General features: G+C 42.8%; 3 protein-coding genes across 3 annotated transcripts in view; 2 read left to right on the plus strand and 1 right to left on the minus strand.

Moving 5' to 3' along the window:
* Positions 1 to 25796, plus strand: part of LOC133655258 (EEF1A lysine methyltransferase 3-like) — a 477733-nt gene that overhangs the window by 232928 nt on the left and 219009 nt on the right. The window lies entirely within an intron of this gene.
* The window catches only part of dnajc14 (DnaJ (Hsp40) homolog, subfamily C, member 14), a 262644-nt gene that overhangs the window by 58175 nt on the left and 178673 nt on the right, over positions 1 to 25796 (minus strand). The window lies entirely within an intron of this gene.
* nab2 (NGFI-A binding protein 2 (EGR1 binding protein 2)) overlaps positions 5040 to 25796 on the plus strand; it is a 36522-nt gene continuing 15765 nt past the window's right edge. Inside the window, exons 1-6 of the mRNA XM_062026661.1 lie at positions 5040 to 5411; positions 11412 to 12299; positions 12378 to 12511; positions 18281 to 18332; positions 20386 to 20482; positions 20663 to 20848. Coding sequence (XP_061882645.1) covers positions 11418 to 12299; positions 12378 to 12511; positions 18281 to 18332; positions 20386 to 20482; positions 20663 to 20848 — 1351 coding nt within the window. The 5' untranslated portion in view covers positions 5040 to 5411; positions 11412 to 11417. The remainder of the gene's footprint in view (positions 5412 to 11411; positions 12300 to 12377; positions 12512 to 18280; positions 18333 to 20385; positions 20483 to 20662; positions 20849 to 25796) is intronic.

A 25796-nucleotide genomic window follows, 5' to 3' on the forward strand; every position in this document is an offset into this window, starting at 1 on the left:
TGTCTGTTACTACATTACATATATACTTTTGGTGTGTATATAAAACGTTAATGGACGGTTTTGAAGTTGTTTTAGAGACTTTGAAGGCTACAACGGTGAACTCCGTTAGCCGCATCTTTCAAGCGTTCTTTTTCATCATCTTTAAAATCCTAAAATAAAAACATGTGCGTTCTTGTCTCTCATAATGATTGTGAACGATAGGCAGAATTTTAAAAAAATAAAATAAATTTAAAAAAAAAAGTGGGGGAGAAGACGACAGCCTCCACGCGGCCTCCCCTGCAAGTAATGAGATATGGTGCAAGACCAGCTCATGAAACGAATGTCGCCACCTAATCGTCACGCTGTCAGATCAGGGCGCAAGAGGCCGGGGGGACGCAAGCTCACGTCAGGGCGGGCAGCCATCCCGATCATCGAGCGCCAGGGCCTGACAGTGCTCCAGCTAAATGTCGAGGGCCTCACCACCGCCAAACTGGACATCATACGCCACCTCGCCGACTCCCATGAAGTCGCGGCCGTCCTCCTTCAGGAGACGCACTGTGGAAAAGCAGACTTTCTCAGGTTGCCCGGGTTCCACCTCGCCGGCTCCATCCTCAGCAGGCAGCACGGGATGGCCACCTTTGTCAGGTCTGACCTCAGCTGGGCAGCCACAGGCCAATCCCCTCCAGGCGCTAGTCTCGAGTGGATGTCCACGAGGATACAGACAACAACGGTTGTGAACGTGTACAAGCCCCCACCATCTGTACTGTCCACATCGGCCCTCCCAACTACCCCGGCACCCGCCATCTACGCCGGGGATTTTAACTGCCAGCACACCGACTGGGGATACTCCCACACAACACCGGATGGGGAGACGCTGAGCGAGTGGGCCTCCAATGCCAACGCCCATCTCCTGTTTGACCCCAAAGAGCCACCAAGCTTCTACTCCTCCAGATGGAACACCTTCACCAACCCAGACCTCGCCTTTGCTGTGTTCCACAGTAATGACCCGATGCCAGAGAGAAGGGTCATTGACAGGTTACCCCGATCACACCACCGACCATCTGTCATCAGAATACCATCACTGGTGCAGCCGGTCGCAGGGAAGCCAGTCAAAAGATGGAATTTCTGGAAGGCCAACTGGCATGCTTTTTCTTTTGACACAGAGAGAAGATCTGTCACCCTCCCGGACCCAGACACTCCTAATGTGGATGCTGCATATGCAGCCTACTGTGAAGTGCTGACAGGGGCAGCGAAGAAAACCATACCACGAGGCTACAATGCAAACTACATCCCGGGTTGGAACGAGGAGTGCAACCACCTCCTGCGAGCCCACCAGCAGGCTAGCTCAAGAGCTGAAGTGGATGCAACAGCAACGGCACTGCTTGAGAAGCTGGACGCCACTCGCAGGGCTAGATGGACAGAGGTCGCCGAGTCGATTGACTTTACCCACTCCAGCCGTAAAGCGTGGCAGACCATAAACCAGCTCTCAGGAAGAAGTACACCGCCTCCCAAGTGCCCTGTGACAGCAAACTCCATCGCAGCCCAACTCCTGAAAAATGTCCGCTTCCCAGACGCAGACAAAGAGTTTGCCCGCTCAACATCCCACGAGGTATCCAGTCTCTCTAGGGCGGCCAGTGTTAATGCCAACCTGTCAGGAGATTTCACACCAGCTGAGCTCAAGGACGCTATGGCCAAACTCAAACAAGGCAAGGCACCAGGCTCCGACAACATCCACCCAGAGTTTGTGATCCACCAGAGCGAAATAACATCTGCCTGGCTGCATGCATTCTTCTCTGCGTGCCTCCGGAGGTCCAAGCTCCCAAGGGCATGGCGACGGGCCGCTGTCATAGCCCTCTTGAAACCCAACAAACCTGCGGATGACCCCAAGTCCTACAGACCAATCTCGTTGCTGTGCGTCCCTTTTAAAATCCTGGAGAGGACGATACACAGCCGAATTGAGCCAGTAGTTGACTCACAACTTCCGAGGGAACAGGCTGGCTTCCGTCGGGGCAGGTCTACAGTGGACCAGGTAACCCTTCCCACACAAGATCTCGAGGGTAGCTTCCAGGCCAAAACGAAAGCTGGGGTGGTACTACTGGACCTGACTGTTGCTTACGATACCGTCTGGCACCGCGGACTCCACCTGAAGCTGCTGAGAACAATCCCGGACCGTCATATGGTCAACTTCATCATGGAGATGCTGTCAAACCGCAGCTTCATTCTCCAGACCAGTGATGGCCAGCGCAGCAGGCTCAGGAGGCTGAGAAACGGGGTCCCACAAGGGTCTGTCCTTTGACCTACCGGTGACGACATCTAGAAGGTATGGATACGCGGATGACCTAGCCATCATGCTACACCGGCCCACATGGAAGGCGGTTGAAGAGGGTCTCAATCAGGACATGGACGTCCTGGCTGCCTACCTTCGAAGCTGGCGACTGCAGCTCAGTAAGGGAAAGACTGTATCAGCAGCATTCCACCTCTGCAACAGGGAAGCAAGAAGGGAGCTGGAGATCTTAGTGGACAATCAACCCCTGGAGTTCCAGCAGGCCCCAAAGTACCTGGGCGTACGCTTGGACAGGACACTGTCCTATGAACAACATTTGGATGAAGTGAGGGCTAAAGTAACAGCAAGGGTCTCACTCATCCGGCGCCTAGCTGGTACAACCTGGGGGGCCTCGGCCAAGGTACTACGTATCTCCACACAAGCCCTCGTATTCTCTGCAGCTGAGTACTGTGCCCCAACCTGGTGTAGAAGCCCACATGCCAAGAAGGTCGATACGGCCATCAACAATGCCCTCCGGATCATAAGTGGCTGCCTGAAACCCACCCCCGTGTTCTACCTGCCAGTCCTAGCAGGGATAGCGCCAGCCGGCCTACGGCGAGAGGCCGCTACCCTCGCCCTGGCAAGGAAAGCCCAGGAACACAGCTGGCACCTCCTCCATGAAACCACCACCATGGCAACACCTCCAAGCAGACTCAAGTCCCGCCAGCCATACAATCAGGCCGCACAAGAGATGCTTATTTCCATCCCGGAGGATCTGACAACCAAAGCCTGGCTGGCAGCGGAATGGAAGCAGGAGTGGGAGTCAGCAGGACAGACACACCTACACCATTACATCCAGGATCCTGGAGGTGGCGTGGAGGGAGAAGATCTACCTCGCCGGCAATGGACCCTCCTGAACCGCCTTCGCACAGGGGTTGGTTGCTTCAAAGCGTCCATGAAGAAGTGGGGCCTAAAGACAGTGCAGCGTGTGAGTGCGGGGAGCCTGAGCAGACTGCCGACCACATCATCACTACCTGTCCCCGGCATAGACCGCCTTCAGAGGAGGGCCTCTTCCAAGTGGGACCTGAGACGAGGGAGTGGCTACACGACACGAAGATGGACATATGAAGACGATACACGAAAGAAGAAGAAAAAAAAAGTGCAGTTCCCTTTTAAATAAAACCTGGGCTGTGTTTTAATGAATACTTAGGCCTACTATGCAACTGTACGTTAACGTTGTCATTATGGTGGTACTTGATGAATACTTAGGACTACTGCACTACTTTATTTAAATGTTGTCATTATGGTGGTGCTTGATGAATACTTAGGTATACTACACTACTGATTTTAGATGTCATTATGGTGGTACTTGATGAATACTTAGGTCTACTACACTACTGTACTTTAATTATTGTCATTATGGTGGTACTTGATGAATACTTAGGACTACTAAACTACTTTATTTAAATGTTGTCATTATGGTGGTACTTGATGAATACTTAGGTCTACTACACTAATGATTTTAGATGTCATTATGGTGGTACTTGATGAATACTTAGGTCTACTACACTACTGTACTTTAATTTTGTCATTATGGTGGTACTTGATGAATACTTAGGTGTACTGCACTACTGTATTTTAATGTTGGTCATTACGGTGGTACTTGATGAATACTTAGGTCTACTACACTACCTTATTTAAATGTTGTCATTATGTTGATACAGGCTCCAGCGACCTCCCGTGACCCCAAAAGGGACAAGCGGTAGAAAATGGATGGATGGATTATGTTGATACTTGATGAATACTTAGGTCTTACACTATTGTATTTAAATGTTGTCATTATGGTGGTACTTGATGAATTCTTAGGTCTACTACACTACTGTATTTTAATGTTGGTCATTATGGTGGTACTTGATGAATACTTAGGTCTACTACACTACTGTACTTTAATGTTGTCATTATGGTGGTACTTGATAAATACTTAGGTCTACTATACTACTGTACTTTAATGTTGTCATTATGGTGGTACTTGATGAATACTTAGGTCTACTACACTACTGTACTTTGATGTTGTCATTATGGTGGTACTTGATGAATACTTAGGTATACTACACTACTGTATTTTATTGTTGGTCATTATTGTGGTACTTGATGAAACACCTTGGCCTACTATGCAACTGTATGTTAATGTGGCTCATTATGGTGGTATTTGATGAATACTTAGGCCTACTATGCAACTGTACGTTAATGTTGCTCATTATGGTGGTATTTGATGAATACTTAGGCCTATGCAACTGTACGTTAATGTTACTCATTATGGTGGTACTTGGAGAGTCAAGAGTTGTCTGAGGTGCTACTTGGTAAAAAAGAGTTTTAGAACCACTGGAATATGATTTGTAACTACAATAAATTCATTGTTTTCATTATGAGTGGATCGTCTATAAATGTCCATAATGGGAATGTTCAGTAGTAGTTTTTTTACTCCTAGTCATAGTTTTGCATGAGGAAATTGACAATAAGGAACACAATATGATTGCCGCCCTAAAATGATAATAAATATAAGAAATAATAAAGAAAAAAAATGTAACTGATTACTAAGTCGCCTCGTCATTACGGGGTCTTTGTTATTTTTTAAAGCAAACACGTCTTAAGACACACCGGGGTTAATTCGGAGACCCCCGCCTCTCCCACCCACATCTCCAATTTGAAAGCCCCCTCTCTACCGGGAGAGGAAGGCTCTTTTTCGGTCAGATGGCGCGCTGCAGTCCGCCCCCGTCATTCTCCGGCCCACACACACACACACACACACACACACACACACACACACACACACACACACACACACACACACACACACACACACACACACACACACACACACACACACACACACACACACACACACACACACACGCACACACACACACACAGCGACCAATACGCTGCGCCGGAGGAGGATTTCTGCCAGTGATCTCATACCGGCTCTGGTGCGCGGAGGGGATTCTACGACGCCGATCCCGGCCGGCCACGCTTCCGCTTCAAGGCGAGAGCCGAGCGAGGAAAGGAGAATAAAATTCAAGGCGGCGTTTGTCTGATTGCAACATCTGGCGCTGCTTGTTTTGAATTGTTTCGACGTTGGAGCCGACTGCCACTCCAAGACTAGAAGAAGGTAAGAAGAACGATGTGGTATAGGTCGGTTGGTAGAGTGGCCGTGCCAGCAACTTGAGGGTTCCAGGTTTGATCCCCGCTTCCGCCATCCTAGCCGCTGCCGTTGTGTCCTTGGGCAAGACCCTTTACCCACCTGCTCCCAGTGCCACCCACACTGGTTTAAATGTAACTTAGATATTGGGTTTCACTATGTAAAAGCGCTTTGAGTCACTAGAGAAAAAGCGCTATATACATATAATTAACTTCACTTCTTTAGAAAGTGCCTGTGTAAGTTAAAGTTAACGTACCAATGATTGTCACACACACACTAGGTGTGGCGTAATTATTCTCTGCATTTGACCCATCCCCTTGATCACCCCCTGAGAGGTGAGGGGAGCAGTAGGCAGCAGCGGTGGCCGCGCCCGGGAATCAATCAATCAATCAATGTTTACTTATATAGCCCTAAATCACGAGTGTCTCAAAGGGCTGCACAATCCACAGCGACATCCTCGGCTCAGATCCCACATCAGGGCAAGACAAAACTCAACCCAATGGGAAAACAATGAGAAACCTTGGAAGGGACCGCAGATGTGGGGGACCCCCGCCTCGGGCGACCGGTGCAATGGACGTCGAGTGGATCTAGCATAATATTGTGAGAGTCCAGTCCATAGTGGATCTAACATAATAGTGAGAGTCCAGTCCATAGTGGATCTAGCATAATATTGTGAGAGTCCCGTCCATAGTGGATCTAACATAATCTTGTGAGAGTCCAGTCCACAGTGGATCTAACATAATAGTGAGAGTCCAGTCCATAGTGGATCTAGCATAATATTGTGAGAGTCAAGTCCATAGTGGATCTAACATAATATTGTGAGAGTCCAGTCCATCGTGGATCTAACATAATAGTGTGAGAGTCCAGTCCATAGTGGATCTATCATAATAGTGAGAGTACAGTCCATAGTGGATCTAACATAATAGTGTGAGAGTCCAGTCCATAGTGGATCTAACATAATAGTGAGAGTCCAGTCCATAGTGGGTCTAGCATAATAGTGTGAGAGTCCAGTCCAAAGTGGATCTATCATAATAGTGAGAGTCCAGTCCATAGTGGATCTATCATAATAGTGAGAGTCCAGTCCATTGTGGGGCCAGCATGAGATCATCTTGAGTGGAGACAGGTCAGCAGCACAGAGACGTCCCCAACTGATGCACAGATGAGTGGTCCACCCTGGGTCCCGACTTTGGACAGCTAGCGCATCAGCTGTTGATGTTCTGCCTTTTGAATTTTTCTTTTTTTTTGTAAGACTGAAAATATCAACATTAGCTACCTCTCTTTGTTTATAATGTCTATTTTCTGCTGGATCTACTCTCTATTTTATGCTGCAGCTGTTACACATACCAGTGTTTTTCAACCACTGCGCCGCAGCACACTAGTGTACCGTGATATATTGTGTGGTGTGCTGTGGGAAATTATGCAATTTCACTTAATTGGTCGGAAAAATATTTTTTGCAAACCGATAATCATAGTCCACAAACAATGTGCCGCTGTAGAGTGTCTGTGCTGTCTGGAGATCAGCACTAACCATGTAATACTCTTCCGTACCAGTAGGTGGCAGCAGGTAGTTAATTGCTTTGTAACCCTACTTTGAGACAAGAGAATTAATGATGGTTACGGCTTGAAGTCATATCGAACAATTGCGTCACGTATATGATGAGAACGACTTTGTATTGTCGATATAGGCTATTGAGTTTCGTTTTTAACATTTTCTACTGGTGGTGGTTACCCGGGTCACAGGACAATACCGGAAACCATTGTAAGGGTAACTTAAGGGCGGGGGACACAGAATATGATGACACGTGTTGTGTGTTGGACACCTGGAAGTGGAAAAAGTAAGAGCGGGAATAAAAGGCAGAAAAAGACAATAAGCTTTCTTTTGGTGTATTATTAAGCTTAGATTGCTAATAAGTGAACTAATAAGTGACAAGTTTGGCACACAACAATGGCGACGAGGATGGGATAGTGTCCCCCTGGATTTTTTTCAATGAAAAAAATGTGCCTTGGCTCAAAAAAGGTTGAAAAACACTGACATTTACTGTAATATTGTACATGGTCATTGTTATATATTGTATGTATTATGTAAAGATATAATATAATATAATATATCAGTATGTGTTAACATATATGTTATATTATATATTGCTACTATGGTACATTTTTTGTCTACTTTATACCTGCATTATCCTTTCCAGCCTTACACTTTCCATCCTTTGTAACTGAGCTACTGTGTGGAACAATTCCCCTTGTGGGTCATCAAAGTTTGTCTAAGTATAATTACAAAAGTATATTGTGTGTGTTACATAAATGTGAAGTGAATTATGAATTATGAATAAAAAAATTTAAAAAATTGTGCAAATAATCATTAACTTAGAATTTAATGGCAGCAACACATTGCAAAAAAGTTGTCACAGGGGTATTTTTACCACTGTGTTACATGGCCTTTCCTTTCAACAACACTCAGTAAACGTTTGGGCAGAATGTGGCTTGGTCTTGCTGAAATAAGCAGGGGCGACCATGAAAAAGACCGTGCTTGAATGGCAACACATGTTGCTCCAAAACCTGTGTGTACCTTTCAGCATTAATGGTGCCTTCACAGATGTGTAAGTTACCCTTGCCTTGGGCACTAATACACCCCCATACCATCACAGATGCTGGCTTTTGAAATTTGCATCTAGAACAGTCCGGATGGTTATTTTCCTCTTTGTTCCGGAGGACACGACGTCCACAGTTTACAAAAACAATTTGAAATGTGGATTCGTCAGACCACAGAACACTTTTCCACTTTGCATCAGTCCATCTTAGATGAGGTCGGGCCTAGCGAAGCGTTTCTGGGTGTTGTTGATAAATGACTTTCGCTTTGCATAGTAGAGTTTTAACTTGCACTTACAGATGTAGCAACCAAGTTTTGTTGATGTTCCTTCTTTTGAATTGTTTTTTTATGTAAAACTGGAAATATCAACATTACAAAAGTCCATTGTGTGTGTTACATAAATGTGAAGTGAATTATATTTATATAGAGCTTTTCTGCAGCGACTCAAAACGCTTCACATAGTGAAACCCGTTATCTAAGTCTTTGTTTTCCAACCTTTTTTGAGCCTAGGCACATTTTTTATTTATTAAAAAAATCCCACTACAGAAAATTTTAACAAATGACACTCAGTAGCGTGTATTGACCAAATATGACAAAATTTGCCGCAATTGTTCGATATGAATTGAAACCATTAACACTAATTCTCAAAGTAGGCCTACTCAGCCACTAGCTACCTGCTGCCACCTACTGATATGGAGGAGTATTACATGGTCACTATTAGAGATGTCCGATAATGGCTTTTTTGCCGATATCCGATATTCCGATATTGTCCAACTCTTAATTACCGATACCGATATCAACCGATACCGATATATACAGTTGTGGAATTAACACATTATTATGCCTAATTTTGTTGTGATGCCCCGCTGGATGCATTAAACAATGTAACAAGGTTTTCCAAAATAAGAGAACAACTTCAACTCAAGTTATGGAAAAAAGTGCCAACATGGCACTGCCATATTTATTATTGAAGTCACAAAGTGCATTATTTTTTTTAACTTGCTTCAAAACAGCAGCTTGGAATTTGGGACATGCTCTCCCTGAGAGAGCATTAGGAGGTTGAGGTGGGCGGGGTAGGTGGGGGCGGGGTTGAGGTGGGGGGCGGGGTTTGGTGGTAGCGGGGGGTGTATATTGTAGCGTCCCGGAAGAGTTAGTGCCGCAAGGGGTTCTGGGTATTTGTTCTGTTGTGATTATGTTGTGTTATGGTGCGGATGTTCTCCCTAAATGTGTTTGTCATTCTTGTTTGGTGTGGGTTCACAGTGTGGCGCATATTTGTAACAGTGTTAAAGTTGTTTATGCGGTCACCCTCAGTGTGCCCTGTATGGCTGTTGACCAAGTATGAATTGCATTCACTTGTGTGTGTGAAAAGCCGTAGATATTATGTGAATGGGCCGGCACGCAAAGGCAGTGCCTTCAAGGTTTATTGGCACTCTGTACTTTTTCCTACGTCCGTGTACACAGTGGCGTTTTAAATAGTCATACATTTTACTTTTTGAAACCGATACCGATCATTTTGAAACCGATACCGATCATTTCCGATATTACATTTTAAAGCATTTATCGGTCGATATTATCGGACATCCCTAGTCACTATGCCGATCGCAAGAAAGTACAGGCACATTTCTTGCGGATTACAAATATTGGTTTGCAAACAATATTTTTTAGGCCAATTGGGTGAAATTGCATATTTTCTCGTGGCACACTAGAAGCGGGAATCGAACCTCGAACTCTCAAGTTGCTGGCACGGCCGCTTTACCAACCGAGCCACGCCGTTCCAAATAATGTCCATTGTGTACTCTACATAAATAATGTCCATTGTGTATGTTACATGAATAAAATACAAGGTTTAGTGTTAATACACACAGTAAACATTGCACACATGCGGTTTAACACAATGAAGATGTAGCTTTATCGCCCTCTGCTGGTCAAATTCAGCGCTACATGTATTTAACAATTTTTGATCGGCAGAGTCAAACAGTCAAAAACAACACGACCAGGAATACATTTGTTGTCCAGTCGCTGTTAAAAGTCAGATTTATTTAGATTTTTTTTTCAGGGTCGATAGTGTCGTCGTTTTCTTCTACTCACCCACTGTTGCTTCACTGTGACACAAATGCTTCGCTGTTGCCCCCCTGCGGATTGGCGGGAGTACTGCATACATGAGCAACCTTGTTTTGAATGGTTTCATCAAGCCTATTTGGGTGTTTATCTTGCCCAAGGACACAAGGGCAGTGACTTGGATGGCGGAAACGGGGATCGAACCCGGAACTCTCAACTTGCTGGCACGACCGCCCGACCAACCGAGCCACGCCGTTCCAAATAATGTCCATTGTGTATGTTACATATATAAAACAGTAGGTTAAGTGTTAATACCCACAGCAAACATTGCACACATGTAGTTTAACACAATTAGACCTTAGGTGTAGCTTTATTGCCCTCTGCTGGTCAAATTCAACGCTACATTAATTTTTTAGTCAAACAGCCAAAAACAACAGGACCGCGAATACAAAAGACATTGATGTGCATTTCTGGTCTTGTCATCCTCCTTCAGACAGAAGGGTGACACGGCAGTGCGGTTGGATCAAAAGAGACGTCGGAGACGCTTTACTGAACCAAAAGTTGCCTTATTACAAGCGAGTGTCATTATACAGGACTGCAGTTCCTGGAAGAGGTCAGGTGAAGAAAATGAGCCACTCCTAACTTAGAGGAGTTCAACCACCGTCTTATATTTCTTCTTTCTCTGTCTGGGTGTGTGTTAATTCAGGAGAGTACAACCTGACCATGTAAGGAGATGTTCATGTGTAAGTGTCCGGAAAACAACCTCTATATGGTGTAACTTAAATGTTGAAGTGAAGACAGACAAGGAGTCTCTCCTCCAGGATAGAGCTATCACTTTTGCATTCCAAAGTCTGAATTTATTGCCTCTTCTTGTGAGAGAGTTAACCCAGTCCACATGCGAATGTCCAACAAAGGCTCCTTAATTTATTATGGACTCAACCATTATTTACTTAAACCTGGTGGTTCGCATTCTCCAAGTTGAATATAAACATTCACCATATGTTGAGCATAATATGAGTTAATTAATTCAGTTCAACATCACAAAGTCAGCAATTTCAATACATTTGTTGTCCAGTCGCTGTTAAGTCAGATTTTTGTGATTTGTTTAGATTTTTTTCAAGGCGACACGTATGGGGATGGGAGGACTGCATACATGAACAACACAGTTTTGAATGGTTTCATCAAGCCTATTTGGGTGTTGTTTGGCGGGCCAAATTAAAAGCTTAGGCGGGCCGCCAGTTGAATAGCCCTGCTTGAGCTGTTTCAGACTTGTCTAGGTCTTTGTGTCTCATTTGTCCCGCCTCTACTTATCCACGCAGCGCACCATGTCTCTTCCGCGCACACTCGGGGAGCTGCAGCTCTACCGGGTCCTGCAGAGGGCCAACCTGCTGGCCTACTACGACACCTTCATCCAGCAGGGCGGCGATGACGTGCAGCAGCTCTGTGAAGCGGCTGAGGACGAGTTCCTGGAGATCATGGCCCTGGTGGGCATGGCCACCAAGCCGCTGCACGTGCGCAGGCTCCAGAAGGCCCTCCGAGACTGGGCCGCCAACCCCACGGTTTTCAGCCAGCCCGCGTCCGGCGTGCCCTCCGTCGGGGGGATCCCGCTGTTTAAAGTCGACGGCACAGGTCCGAGTTGGCCCAGGAGATCTGTGAGCAACGGGCAGCCGGGGTCACCGTGTGAACGCGAGGATAGGGCGTGTCTTACCCCCATGCACAGCGGGAGCCCTCGGAGCCCCTGTTCCCAGGCGTCCCCCCAGCCCCCGGACGCACACTACCGCGAAAAACTGTCCCCCATGGAACCACACTGGCTCGGCCCAGAACCCAACGGCAATTGCGCCTCGTCAGGAATGGAGGAGGAGCCGCCCAGCCCCCCTCACCCACCTGTACGTGCCCCCGTTCCCCCAGGGTCTCCGAGTTCCTCCTCCAACGCTCTGTCGGCCTGGCCCGCGGGACAACTGGACGCCGAGACAGCTCAGTCCGTGGCAGACAGCGTGGAGAGACTCCTCAGGACTCTGCCTCGCTCCGACCCGGCAGAGATGAAGAGTCTGCTGAGGATAAACAAGAAGATGGCCAAGACCGTGGGCCACATCTTTGAAATGAGCTCCCGGGACGTGAAGAAGGAAGAGGAGATCCGCAAGTACAGTCTCATCTACGGACGCTTCGACTCCAAGCGCAGAGAAGGCAAGCACCTCACGCAGCACGAGGTAAAATCACGTCCGGAGACTGGGAGATGTTCCCCAGATTCTGTCACCTGACCATTGTTCATCTTGTTCCCTCCTCAGCTGATCATCAACGAGGCCGCGGCCCAGTTCTGTATGCGGGACAACGCCCTCCTGCTGAGACGGGTGGAGCTCTTCTCGCTGGCTCGGCAGGTGGCCAGGAAATGCGCCTACACGTCCACTGTGAAGCACGCGCGGTAAGAAGACTCGGCACCAAGTCATTCTCATGAATCCTATCAAAAGGCAAGCTAAATGAACCACATTTTACACTTTGTCCTGTCCAGCTACTCAGGGAAATCATATTGTTGATGTAGATGATCTACAAAACCCAAAACCAGTGAAGTTGGCACGTTGTGTAAATGGTAAATAAAACAGAATACAATGATTTGCAAATCCTTTTCAACTTATATTCAATTGAATAGACTGCAAAGACAAGATATTTAATGTTCCAACTGAGAATTTTTTTGTGTGCAAATTAACTCAGAGTTTAATGGTAGCAACACATTGCAAAAAAGTTGTCACAGGGGCATTTTTACCACTGTGTTACATGGCCTTTCCTTTTAACAACACTCAGTAAACGTTTGGGCAGAATGTGGCTTGGTCAAGATATTTGATGTTCAAACTCATAAACTTTTTTTTTTTTTTGCAAATAATAATTATTTCATGGCTGCAACACGTGCCAAAGTGGTTGGGAAAGGGCATGTTCACCACTGTTTTACATGGCCTTTTCTTTTAACAACACTCAGTAAACGTTTGGGAACTGAGGAGACACATTTTTGAAGTGGAATTATTTCCCATTCTTGCTTGATGTACAGCTTAAGTTGTTCAACAGTCCGGGGTCTCCGTTGTGGTATTTTAGGCTTCATAATGCGTCACACATTTTCAATGGGAGACAGGTCTGGATTACAGACAGGCCAGTCTAGTACCCGCACTCTTTTACTCTGAAGCCACGCTGTTGTAACAAGTGGCTTGGCATTGTCTTGCTGCAATAAGCAGGGGCGTCCATGAAAAAGACGTTGCTTGGATGGCAACATATGCTGTTTCAAAACCTGTATGTACCTTTCAGCATTAATGGTGCCTTCACAGATGTGTAAGTTACCCATGCCTTGGGCACTAATACACCCCCATACCATCACAGATGCTGGCTTTTTAACTTTGCGCCTAGAACAGTCCGGATGGTTCTTTTCCTTTTTAGTCCGAAGGACACGGCGTCCACAGTTTCCAAAAATAATTTGAAATGGTGACTCGTCAGACCACAGAACACTTTTCCACTTTGCATCAGTCCATCTTAGATGAGCTCGGGCCCAGCGAAGCGTTTCTGGGTGTTGTTGATAAATGGCTTTGGCTTTGCATAGTAGAGTTTTAACTTGCACTTACAGATGTGTCATGTACATAATGTATATACCCCCCTCATGTCGCTTTTTGAAGCAGTACCGCCTGAGGGATCCAAGGTCATGGGCATTCAATGTTGGTTTTCGGCCTTGCCGCTTACGTGCAGTGATTTCTCCAGATTCTCTGAACCTTTTGATGATATTATGGACCGTAGATGGTGAAATCCCTACATTCCTTGCAATAGCTGGTTGAGAAATGTTGTTCTTTAAACATTTGGACAATTTGCTCACGCATTTGTTGACAAAACGGTGACCCTCGCCCCATTCTTGTTTGTGAATGACTGAGCATTTCATGGAAGCTGCTTTTATACCCAATCACGGCACCCACCTGTTCCCAATTAGCCTGTTCACCTGTGGGATGTTCCAAATAAGTGTTTGATGAGCATTTCTCAACGTTCTCAGTCTATTCACAATCGTTGACAGACTGACTAAACCCCCAACACAAATACCAGCCGAACTCCATTCCACGCAGAAATGCAATGACTTTGCATTCTTTTATACTGATAAAATTGAAGGCATCAGACGCACCATCAATATCTCAAGTAAAAAAGTTGGATCACCACCCCATTTAGGCAAAAGTAACACAGCAATGATGGCAAGCTTTAATGCCATAGACTCTAAAACTCTAGTGGAAACGGTGACAGCTCTAAAGTCATCCACCTGCTGCCTTGATGTTTTACCTACCAACTTCTTTAAGAATGTTTTTGACTGCCTATCAACAGACATCTTGCAAATAGTTAATAATTCTATTAAATCGGGCAATTTCCCGAAGGCTTTCAAAACTGCAGTCATTAAACCTCTTCTAAAAAAGCAGAGCCTAGATGCCTCTGTTATCAACAACTACAGACCAATTTCAAATCTACCATTCATAAGTAAAACAATTGAGAAAGTTGTCCTCCAACAACTAAATCACTTCTTGGCTTCTACTGGCTGCCACAACAACTTCCAGTCAGGATTTCGACCTCTTCATAGCACAGAGACGGCCCTTCTTAAAGTTATAAATGACATCCGTCTAAACACAGACTCTGGCAAAACTTCAGTATTAATGCTTTTGGACCTCAGTGCTGCATTTGACACTGTCGACCACTCAATACTTTTGGACAGGTTGGAAAACTGGGTGGGGATCTCAGGCACAGTTTTAAGCTGGTTCAAGTCATATCTACAAGATAGGAACTATTTTGTTTCCATTGGTGACTTTGTATCAGAACCAACCAACGTAACGTGTGGAGTCCCCCAAGGTTCAATCTTGGGGCCGACTTTATTTAACATCTATATGCTCCCACTAGGACAAATCATGCAAAATAATAACATTGACCATCATTGCTATGCCGATGACACCCAAATCTATGTAGCGCTATCACCAAATGACTATCGCCCCATAGATCTTCTGTGCCAGTGCATTGAGCAAGTCAAACACTGGATGTGCCAAAATTTCCTACAACTAAATGAAGATAAAACTGAGATAATTGTTTTTGGTGCTAAAAAAGAAAGGTTTAAAGTCATCCAACACCTTCAATCACTGTCCCTGAAAACCTCAAATAAAGCCAGAAATCTTGGGGTTATTTTAGATTCTGATTTACATTTCGACAGTCACATCAAATCAGTAACAAAATCGGCCTACTATCACCTCAAAAATGTAAAAAGACTTAGAGGGCTCATGTCAGCTCAAGACTTAGAAAAACTTGTACATGCCTTTATTACCAGTAGGCTAGACTATTGTAATGGTCTCCTTGCAGGTCTTCCCAAAAAAACTGTCAGGCAGCTACAGCTTGTTCAGAACGCTGCTGCTAGAGTTCTAACAAAGACCAAAAAATGTGAGCACATTACACCAATTCTTAAATCCTTACATTGGCTCCCTGTACATCAGAGAATAGATTTCAAAATCCTCCTGCTCACATATAAATCACTACATGGTCTAGGGCCCAAGTATATCACTGATATGCTCCCACTATATACGCCCTCTAGATCACTAAGATCTTCTGAGACCAATCTGTTAGCGGTTCCAAGAGTAAACTCAAATCAAGGGAGATCATCATTCAGTCACTATGCAACACATAGCTGGAATAAACTTCCTGAAGATGTCAGACTCTCCCCAACTCTCACTACTTTTAAAACTAGACTGAAGACTTTTATGTTCACCTTAGCTTTCAGCTAAATCTTTTAATCTTTTAACTTTTAACGTCTGCACTGTTTTTATTTTTATTGTCTGCATTTTAATTTTGCTTTTATTTTCTTTCATTTCACTTTGTTGTCTGTGAAGCACTTTGAGTCTGCCTTGTGTATGAAAAGCGCTATACAAATAAAGTTGCCTTGCCTTGCCTTGCCTTGCCTTTGCCACTTGTGCCAGCTTTTTGGAAACATTTTGCAGGCATCAAATTCCAAATGAGCTAACATTTGCAAAAAATAACAAAGTTTACCAGTACAAACTTTAAGTATCTTGTCTTTGCAGTCTATTCATTTGAATATAGAGAGACAACAATACCAACAACAATAGAACGACATCATCAAATAGGATATGTACAAATATGATAGTAAAAGTGATTTGAAAGAAGCACTTAGTGAAGTAAATATTAATAACACAGAAATTACAATGAACATTATTACACAACAAATGGATCAATACATATACCAATAGAAATAGCACTATTGATAATGAATACTCTTAATTATCAACATACAATTCATATGTGTAATGATAACTAGAAATACAAAAGAAATCAGATAAATGGAGGGGAAGGAAAGAGGATCGGACTAAATTAACCTTGTAGATTATTATAGTAACAATAGGTTAAGGTTTGTGAGTTACACAGTCTTTAAACCCACCACCAACAGTCCTTAGACTTAGACTTAGACTTCCTTTTATTGTCATTCAAATTAGAATTTTACTGTACAGTTTAGAGAGAAATTTTGTTGCATTAGCTGGTTGCAGTGCAGGATAAAAGAGCAATAATGTGCACATATAAATAAATAGATACTGCAGACCTCCATGAAGGATGGATTGCTCAAATGGCGGTGACGGGGCCAAATCCGGCCCGGGAAGGGCACCATAAGGGCCCCTGAGTTCAGTTCAAAACCTGTGAGACTAGGGCTTTCCCGATACAAATATTTTAATACCGGTACTAAGAAGTATTTTGGTACTTTTGAATACTTTTTTAAATAAAAGGGACCACAAAAAAATTGCTTTATTGGCTTTATTTTAACACAAAATCTTACAATACATTAAACATATGCTTCTTATTCAGGAACAATTTAGTCCTTAAATAAAATAGTGAACATACTAGACAACTTGTCTTTTAGTAGTAAGTAAACAAACAAAGACTCCTAATTAGTCTGCTGACGTATGCAGTAACATATTGTGTCATAATTTACTTGTTCATTTTCTGTTAATATCTGCTTACTTCCTGTTTTGACATGTTCTATCTACACTTCTGAACAGAGCGGTCTGATCTTTTAGGCCAATACTACTGTAGTATTGATATTTTTAGTTCATTTAGCCATTTATTGCTTGAAAATGCTTAGTTTAGGGTAAAACTGGGTAGAATACGTTTTGTTAGCGATAACACAAAGTGAGGATATGAATGTTGCGTGCAGACAGTTAGCATCTTTTGACTGAAGTATATCGCTTTTACTATCTTTAATGTACAAAATGTATCAAAGTGGCCCCCATACTTGCCAACCCTCCAGGGAGATTCCCGAATTTCAGTGCCTCTCCCGAAAATTTCCCGGGCCAACCATTCTCCCGAATTTCTCCCGATTTCCAGCCGGACTTAAGGCCCGCCCCCTCCAGGTCCGTGCGGACCTTAGTGAGGACAGCCTGTCGTCACGTCCGCTCTTTACTTCATACTTCAGAACCGACTCCCACACTTGCCGTCAGGGTGCGCAATACAACGTAAACCGTTGGCCAACCAAAAAGTAACTTTTTGGTTGGCCAACGGTTTAAAAAGTAACCACAAAACACTATAGTGTTCTGTGGTCGTAACTTCATCACCTCGCCTGGTTATTGACTCCAACCCAGAATATTACACTGCACATACCTATGCTCCTTCAAAGGCTGTGCTACTGGCTGCAAAGCATTGCACTTTGAAATACAACAATGAGTAGAGAGGCGTGTTATATATGTGTAAATAAATGAACACTGAAATTCAAGTATTTATTGTACTTATCTGTATATATATATATAATAAAATACATATTTATATATAGCTAGAATTCACTAAAAGTCAAGTATTAATTTTATTTATATATATATATATATATATATATATATATATATATATATATATATGTATATATATATATATATATATATATATATATATATATATATATATATATAAGAAATACTTGAATTTAAGTGAATTCTAGCTATAAATATACTCCTCCCCCTTAACCTCGCCCCTGGCTCCGCCCACGTCCCCCCACCCCCCAATCTCCCAAATTTGGAGGTTTCAAGGTTGGCAAGTATGGTGGCCCCTGCTGAAAAAAGTTTGTACACCCCTGTTGTACAGTATTCTTGTGTATGATTATGAATCATACTTTCTTGTGTGTGTTTTTTGGCTTGCCATCGCTTTGAAGGCCAAACATGGAGGACAACAGTCTACTGCCTCAGAAGAGAGCGAGACTTGAGGTGAACTCGGACGTGTGTGTGTGTGTGTGTGTGTGTGTGTGTGTGTGTGTGTGTGTGTGTGTGTGTGTGTGTGTGTGTGTGTGTGTGTGTGTGTGTGTGTGTGTGTGTGTGTGTGTGTGTGTGTGTGTGTGTGTGTGTGTGTTCTTGTATTTCTATCCTTCTTGAGACATCAACAAGGAAAAGTACCTTCCATATGAGGACCGGTGAATAAGTTAGGACCGAAATCATGGTCCCAATACGGAAAACAATTGCATATAATAGAGAGCCAAATACTAGAGTCCGTGAACATTGCTCCAAAGTCAGGATTTTTTTGTTGATTTAATGTGCATACAAAAGTAAACATTGACAGGTGCAGAGGCAGCGGTACATGATAAAACAAGATGCCAGCTAAAGAAGGACTTCCCTATTCATCCCCGAAAAACCCGCCAGGTGACCAGCTGATTTTACGTCTTCCGGTGCTGACGTAAGACCACCCACGTCCCATATGTGACCATAGGATGAACAAATACACTAGGGTACTAAGACTATAGTGGCCATTAACAGTTAGCTTCTTCAGTAAAATTATGACTTTTGTCATAATTTTGCCAAGTGAAATTCCGATTATTATTATTATAATATTGCCAAAATTTTAAAGTTTTCTCATAAAATTGTGACTTTTGTTGAGTAAAGTTATGACTCTTTCCACAAAATTGCCAAAATGTTAAGATTTTCTTGTAAAATTGCGACTCTTATTGAGTAAAATTCCAACTTTTGTCATAATATTGCACAAATGTTCAGTTTTTCTTGTAAAATTTTGACTTGCGTTGAGTAAAATTACGACTTATTATAATACTGCCAAAAGTTTTTCTCGTGAAATTCCAACTCATTTTTCACAACAAGCTTTTTTATATTGGCATAGTATGTATATATTATTAATGTTGTAAATACAAATCTTTATGTATCCAGTAAGGGTGGTCCTAAAGAGGGAGGCATTTTTCGGAGGTCTCAAGAAGGTAACAAATACAAGAGTGTGTGTGTGTGTGTGTGTGTGTGTGTGTGTGTGTGTGTGTGTGTGTGTGTGTGTGTGTGTGTGTGTGTGTGTGTGTGTGTGTGTGTGTGTGTGTGTGTTCTTGTATTTCTACCCTTCTTGAAACATCAACAAGGAAAAGTACCTTCCATATGAGGACCGGTGAACAAGTTAGGACATAATTCATGGTCCCAATACGGAAAACCATTGCATCTAATAGAGAGCCAAATACTAGAGTCTGTGAACATTGCTCCAAAGTCAGGATTGTTGGTTGATTTAATGTGCATACAGAAGTAAACATTGACAGATGCAAAGGCAGCAATATATGATAAAACAAGACGGCAGCTAAAGAAGGACTTCCCTATTCATCCCCGAAAAAACCCGCCAGGTGAACAGCTGATTTTACGTCTTCCGGTGCTGACGTAAGACAACCCGCGTCCCATATGTGACCATAGGATGAACAAATACACTACGGTACTAAGACTATAGTGGCCATTAACAGTAAAATTCTGATTTTTGTCATAATTTTGCTTAGGGAAATTCCAATTATTATTATAATATTGCCAACATTTTAAAGTTTTCTTATAAAATTGTGACTTTTGTCGAGTAAAGTTACGACTCTTTCCACAAAATTGCCAAAATGTTAAGCTTTTCTTGTAAAATTGCGACTCTTATTGAGTAAAATTCCAACTTTTGTCATAATATTGCAGAAATGCGTTGTGTAAAATTACGACTTATTATAATACTGCCAAAAGTTTTTCTTGTGAAATTGTGACCTTTTTCTTGTGAAATTCCAACTCATTTTTTACAACAAGCTTTTTTATATTGGCATAGTATGTATATATTATTAATGTTGTAAATACAAATCTTTATGTATCTAGAAAGGGTGGTCCTAAAGAGGGAGGCATTTTTTTGGAGGTCTCAAGAAGGGAACAAATACAAGAGTGTGCGTGTATGTGGTGTGTAGGTGTGTGTGTGTGTGTGTGTGTGTGTGTGTGTTTACACTTCTGCGTTTATTGAAACCTAACTGAATGTTTTTAATGACAGGTGACCGAGAACACGTCGTCACTCCTGGCAACGGAGGGCGTTGAGGTGTTGAATGACGACAGCTTGTCGGCAGGAAGTCCAGACAGCGTGTCACATGGTACGAAACTTGAAAAGCGTCCCTGAGGCACGTGTGTGTGTGTGTGTGTGTGTGTGTGTGTGTGTGTGTGTGTGTGTGTGTGTGTGTGTGTGTGTGTGTGTGTGTGTGTGTGTGAGTGTGTGTGTGTGTGTGTGTGTGTGTGTGTGTGTGTGTCGCGTCATCCTGTGTTCTTCCTGTCAGACGTGGCGTCACAATGCAACCAGTCGCCCTCGCCCTGCCCCCCCGCCGACAGCACCAACCCCGCCACCTGGAGTCGCCATCTTATGCAGCAAACGCTCATGGACGAAGGTCTGCGATTGGCTCGCCTGGTGTCACATGACCGGGCCGAAAAGATCAAATTAGGGTCGGAGGGAGCTTACTCCACAGGTGACTTTTCAAATAATAACTTACTGTTGTGTGTTTGTCCACCTCTAAAGACACTGCAGGTATTTAAAAAATGGTTTATCGCCCCCGAGATTTACAGTGAATTTGCATATTTGTTGTTCATTCTTGGCTTGCGAGCCGGCATAACTCAACCCAAAATTTTGAAAGAGCCATATTGGACCAGAAATACAAAACAAATCTGTTTGGAGCTGCAAAAAATAAACACCTTATATAAGTGTTATAATGAAGACAACACATGATGTAAGTGTCTATATTAGCTATATTAGCCTACTATCAAAATGACTTTAAAAGTCTTATATAAGTGTTATAATGAAGACAACACATGGGACAGCGTGGCGAAGTTGGTAGAGTGGCTGTGCCAGCAATCGGAGTGTTGCTGGTTACTGGGGTTCAATTCCCACCTTCTACCTTCCTAGTCACGTCCGTTGTGTCCTTGGGCAAGACACTTCACCCTTTGCCTCTGATGGCTGCTGGTTAGCGCCTTACATGGCAGCTCCCGCCATCAGTGTGTGAATGTGTGTGTGAATGGGTAAATGTGGAAATACTGTCAAAGCGCTTTGAGTACCTTGAAGGTAGAAAAGCGCTATACAAGTATAACCCATTTATGTAAGTGTCTATATTAGCCTACTATCAACATGACCTTAAAAGTCTTACATAAGTGTTATAATGAAGACAACACATGATGTAAGTGTCTATATTAGCCTACTATCAAAATGACAACACATGATGTAAGTGTCTATATTAGCTATATTAGCCTACAATCAAAATGACTTTAAAAGTATCTTATAAGTGTTATAATGAAGACAACACATTATGTAAGAGTGACATCATTGGTACTTTAACTTTAACTTAACTTATATTAGCTATATTAGCCTACTATCAAAATGACTATAAAAGTATTTTATAAGTGTTATAATGAAGACAACACATGACGTAAGTGTCTATATTAGCTAAATTAGCCTACTATCAAAATGACTTTAAAAGTCTTATAGAATTGTTATAACGAAGACAACACATGATGTAAGTGTCTATATTAGCCTACTATCAAAATGACTTTAACATTCCTATATAAGTGTCATAATGAAGACAACACATGATGTAAGTGTCTATATTAGCTATGTTAGCCTACTATCAAAATGACTTTAAAAGCCTTATATAAGTGTTATAATGAAGACAACACATGATGTAAGTGTCTATATTAGTTATATTAGCCTACTATCAAAATTACCTTAAAAGTCTTATATAAGTGTTATAATGAAAACAACACATGAAGTGTCTACATTAACTATATTAGCTTACTCTCAAAATTACTTTAAAAGTCTTATATAAGTGTTATAATGAAGACAACACATAATGTAAGTGTCTATATTAGTTATATTAGCCTACTATCAAAATTACCTTAAAAGTCTTATATAACTGTTATAATGAAGACAACACATTATGTAAGTGTCTGTATTAGCTATGTTAGCCTACTATCAAAATTACTTTAAAATTCCTATATAAGTGTTATAATGAAGGCAACACATGATGTAAGTGTCCATATTAGCTGTATTAGCCTACTATCAAAATGACTATGTGTCGCAGGCTGACACAAATCTTCGTTGACAGAAATGTTGAAATGTAACAATTATTCTACACATTTTTACAACATTGTAAAACATTATTAAAACTTCTCAGGAGGTGAGATAACTCCTGGAAATGACTGGATTTTAATGGCCAAAGGTATAGATGTGTGTGTCCAAGTTAAAGGAAACGGCAGGCTGTCTTCTTCTAATGGATGTATTACAATCTTTGCAAGCTAGTTAACGTTTGCTGTGGTCTGGAACAACATGGCACACAAACAACTATCAGAAATGCAGCCAATATTACATACAGATAATGTGACATGAGACATGAAAATAAATACACAGAGGACATAAGTAAAATAAATTAAATTAGCTCAAATATACCTACAAACGAGACATAATGATGCAATATGTATATACAGCTAGCCTAAATAGCATGTTAGCATCGATTAGCTTGCAGTCATGCACTGACCAAATATTAAGTTATAGTTAAAATACCACTGATAGTCACACACACACTAGGTGTGGTTAAATTACTCTCTGCATTTGACCCATCCCCTTGTTCCACCCCCTGTGAGGTGAGGGGAGCAGTGAGCAGCAGCAGTGAGCAGCAGCGGTGGCCGCGCTCGTGAATCATTTTGGTGATTTAACCATCTATTCTAACCCATGATGCTGAGTGCCAAGCACTAAGTAATGGCTCCCATTTTTATAGTCTTTGGTATGACTCGGCCGGGGTTGGAACTCACGACCTACCGATCCGCCTGATTAGCACTCCGCACAAGTCAATGGCATCAACAAAGATCACCTTTGTGCATTCACACACACAGTATAAAACATTTGGTGGACAAAATGAGATGAAGAAGGAGTGGCATAAAACACGTCTTTCTGCGGCAGCGTCAGAGAAAGTTGTACATGAAAATAAATTGTAGCGTCACAGTCCACACAACTATGGTGAGTTCAAGGACTGCCGAAATTAGTAGGACTAAACGGCGCTCGCCAAATACTCTCATTAGTGAAGCATAAACACAAACATATTAAACAGTATTGTTGTTTAGTTTGTTTACTCGTGAACTACCTCAAATCAAAACAAATTGGCCATGTAATCTAAGCAAGGGGTGCCCAAAGTGCGGCCCGGGGGCCATTTGCGGCCCCCAGCTATTTTTTTAACGACCCGCGGCACATTCTAAAAATACTATTAAAAAAAACATAAAATGGAATAAAAGAGCAAACAGGTGAAATGTAAGGAGAAAAAGTTGCAATGTTGACTCTAATAACACAAAGCTGCCATGTAGGCTTTTTTTTTTGCTCAAAAAATAATACTGAATCAAAATCTATGTTGTTATCAATTATTGACATACTTCATCAATAATTCCACTTTGAAATCTTTATTGGGGGAAATGTTGTATATTTTTTATATAGGCTTAATATAACAGGTTTTCTATGACATAAAGAGAATAAAACAAACAGGAAAAAAACAACAACAAATAAAAACTTATAATCGACGAATAGATATGAAGTTGCTCTAAAGATTATAATTTATAAATAAAATAATGTATAACTTATTTTTAATAGTTTTATGCGTGTGGCCCTTTTGGATCCCTGGGAATTTTAGTGTGATATTTTTCATCCTCCATCCATCCATCCATCCATCCATCCATCCATCTTCTTCCGCTTAACCGAGGTCGGGTCGCGGGGGCAGCAGCCTAAGCAGGAAAGCCCAAGTTCCCTCTCCCAAGCCACTTCGTCCAGCTCTTCCCGGGGGATCCCGAGGCGTTCCCAGGGCAGCCGGGAGACATAGTCTTCCCAACGTGTCCTGGGTCTTCCCTGTGGCCTCTTACCTAGGGAGGCGTTCGGGTGGCATCCTGACCAGATGCCCGAACCACCTCATCGGGCTCCTCTCAATATGGAGGAGCAGCGGCTTTACTTTGAGCTCCTCCCGGATGACAGAGCTTCTCACCCTATCTCTAAGGGAGAGCCCCCCACCCGGCGGAGGAAACTCATTTCGGCCGCCTGTACCCGTGATCTTGTCCTTTCGGTCATAACCCAAAGCTCATGACCATAGGTGAGGATGGGAACGTAGATAGACCGGTAAATTGAGAGCTTTGCCTTCCGGCTCAGCTCCTTCTTCACCACAACGGATCGATACAGCGTCCGCATAACTGAAGACGCCGCACCAATCCGCCTGTCGATCACACGATCCACTCTTCCCTCACTCGTTAACAAGACTCCAAGGTACTTGAACTTGGGGCAGGGTCTCCTCCGCAACCCGGAGATGGCACTCCACCCTTTTCCGGGCGAGAACCATGGATTCGGACTTGGAGGTGCTGATTCTCATCCCAGTCGCTTCACACTCGGCTGCGAACCGATCCAGTGAGAGCTGAAGATCCTGGCCAGATGAAGCCATCAGGACCACATCATCAGCAAAAAGCAGAGACCTAATTCTGCGGCCACCAAACCAGATCCCCTCAACGCCTTGACTGCGCCTAGAAATTCTGTCCATAAAAGTTATGAACAGAATCGGTGACAAAGGGCTGCCTTGGCGGAGTCCAACCCTCACTGGAAACGTGTCCGACTTACTGCCAGCAATGCGGACCAAACTCTGGCACTGATCATACAGGGAGCGGACCGCCACAATAAGACAGTCCGATACTCCATACTCTCTGAGCACTCCCCACAGGACTTCCCGAGGGACACGGTCGAAGGCCTTCTCCATGTCCACAAAGCACAAAAAAAACTGTCTTTCCTCAAAAAATAATCCATCCGTCCATCTATTTTCTACCGCTTGTCCCTTTTGGGGTCACGGGGGGTGCTGGAGCCTATCTCAACTGCATTTGGGCGGAAGGCGGTAATGAATCAAACATTTTTAGGGAAAGGATTGCATATTTAGAATTTTTGCCATAAAAACAAGTTTTCTTTAACAAAAAGAGCATAAAACATATATATGTATATATATACCTGTGTATATATATATATATATATATATATATATATATATATATATATATATATATATATATATATATATATACATATATATACATATATATATATATATATATATATATATATATATATACATATATATACAGGTATATATCCCCCCGCGACCCCATGAGGGACAAGCGGTAGAAAATGGAGGCATGGATGGAAATTAAATCATACTAACTACTTATGTTGTGTATAGGGATGTCCGATAATATCGGACTGCCGATATTATCGGCCGATAAATGCTTTAAAATGTAATATCGGAAATTATCGGTATCGGTTTCAAAATTATCGGTATCGGTTTCAAAAAGTAAAATTTATGACTTTTTAAAACGCCGCTGTGTACACGGACGTAGGGAGGAGTACAGAGCGGCAATAAA

The sequence above is a fragment of the Entelurus aequoreus genome, linkage group LG01 (genome assembly GCF_033978785.1).
Source record: "Entelurus aequoreus isolate RoL-2023_Sb linkage group LG01, RoL_Eaeq_v1.1, whole genome shotgun sequence".
In the NCBI taxonomy this organism is placed as follows: Eukaryota; Metazoa; Chordata; class Actinopteri; order Syngnathiformes; family Syngnathidae; genus Entelurus; species Entelurus aequoreus.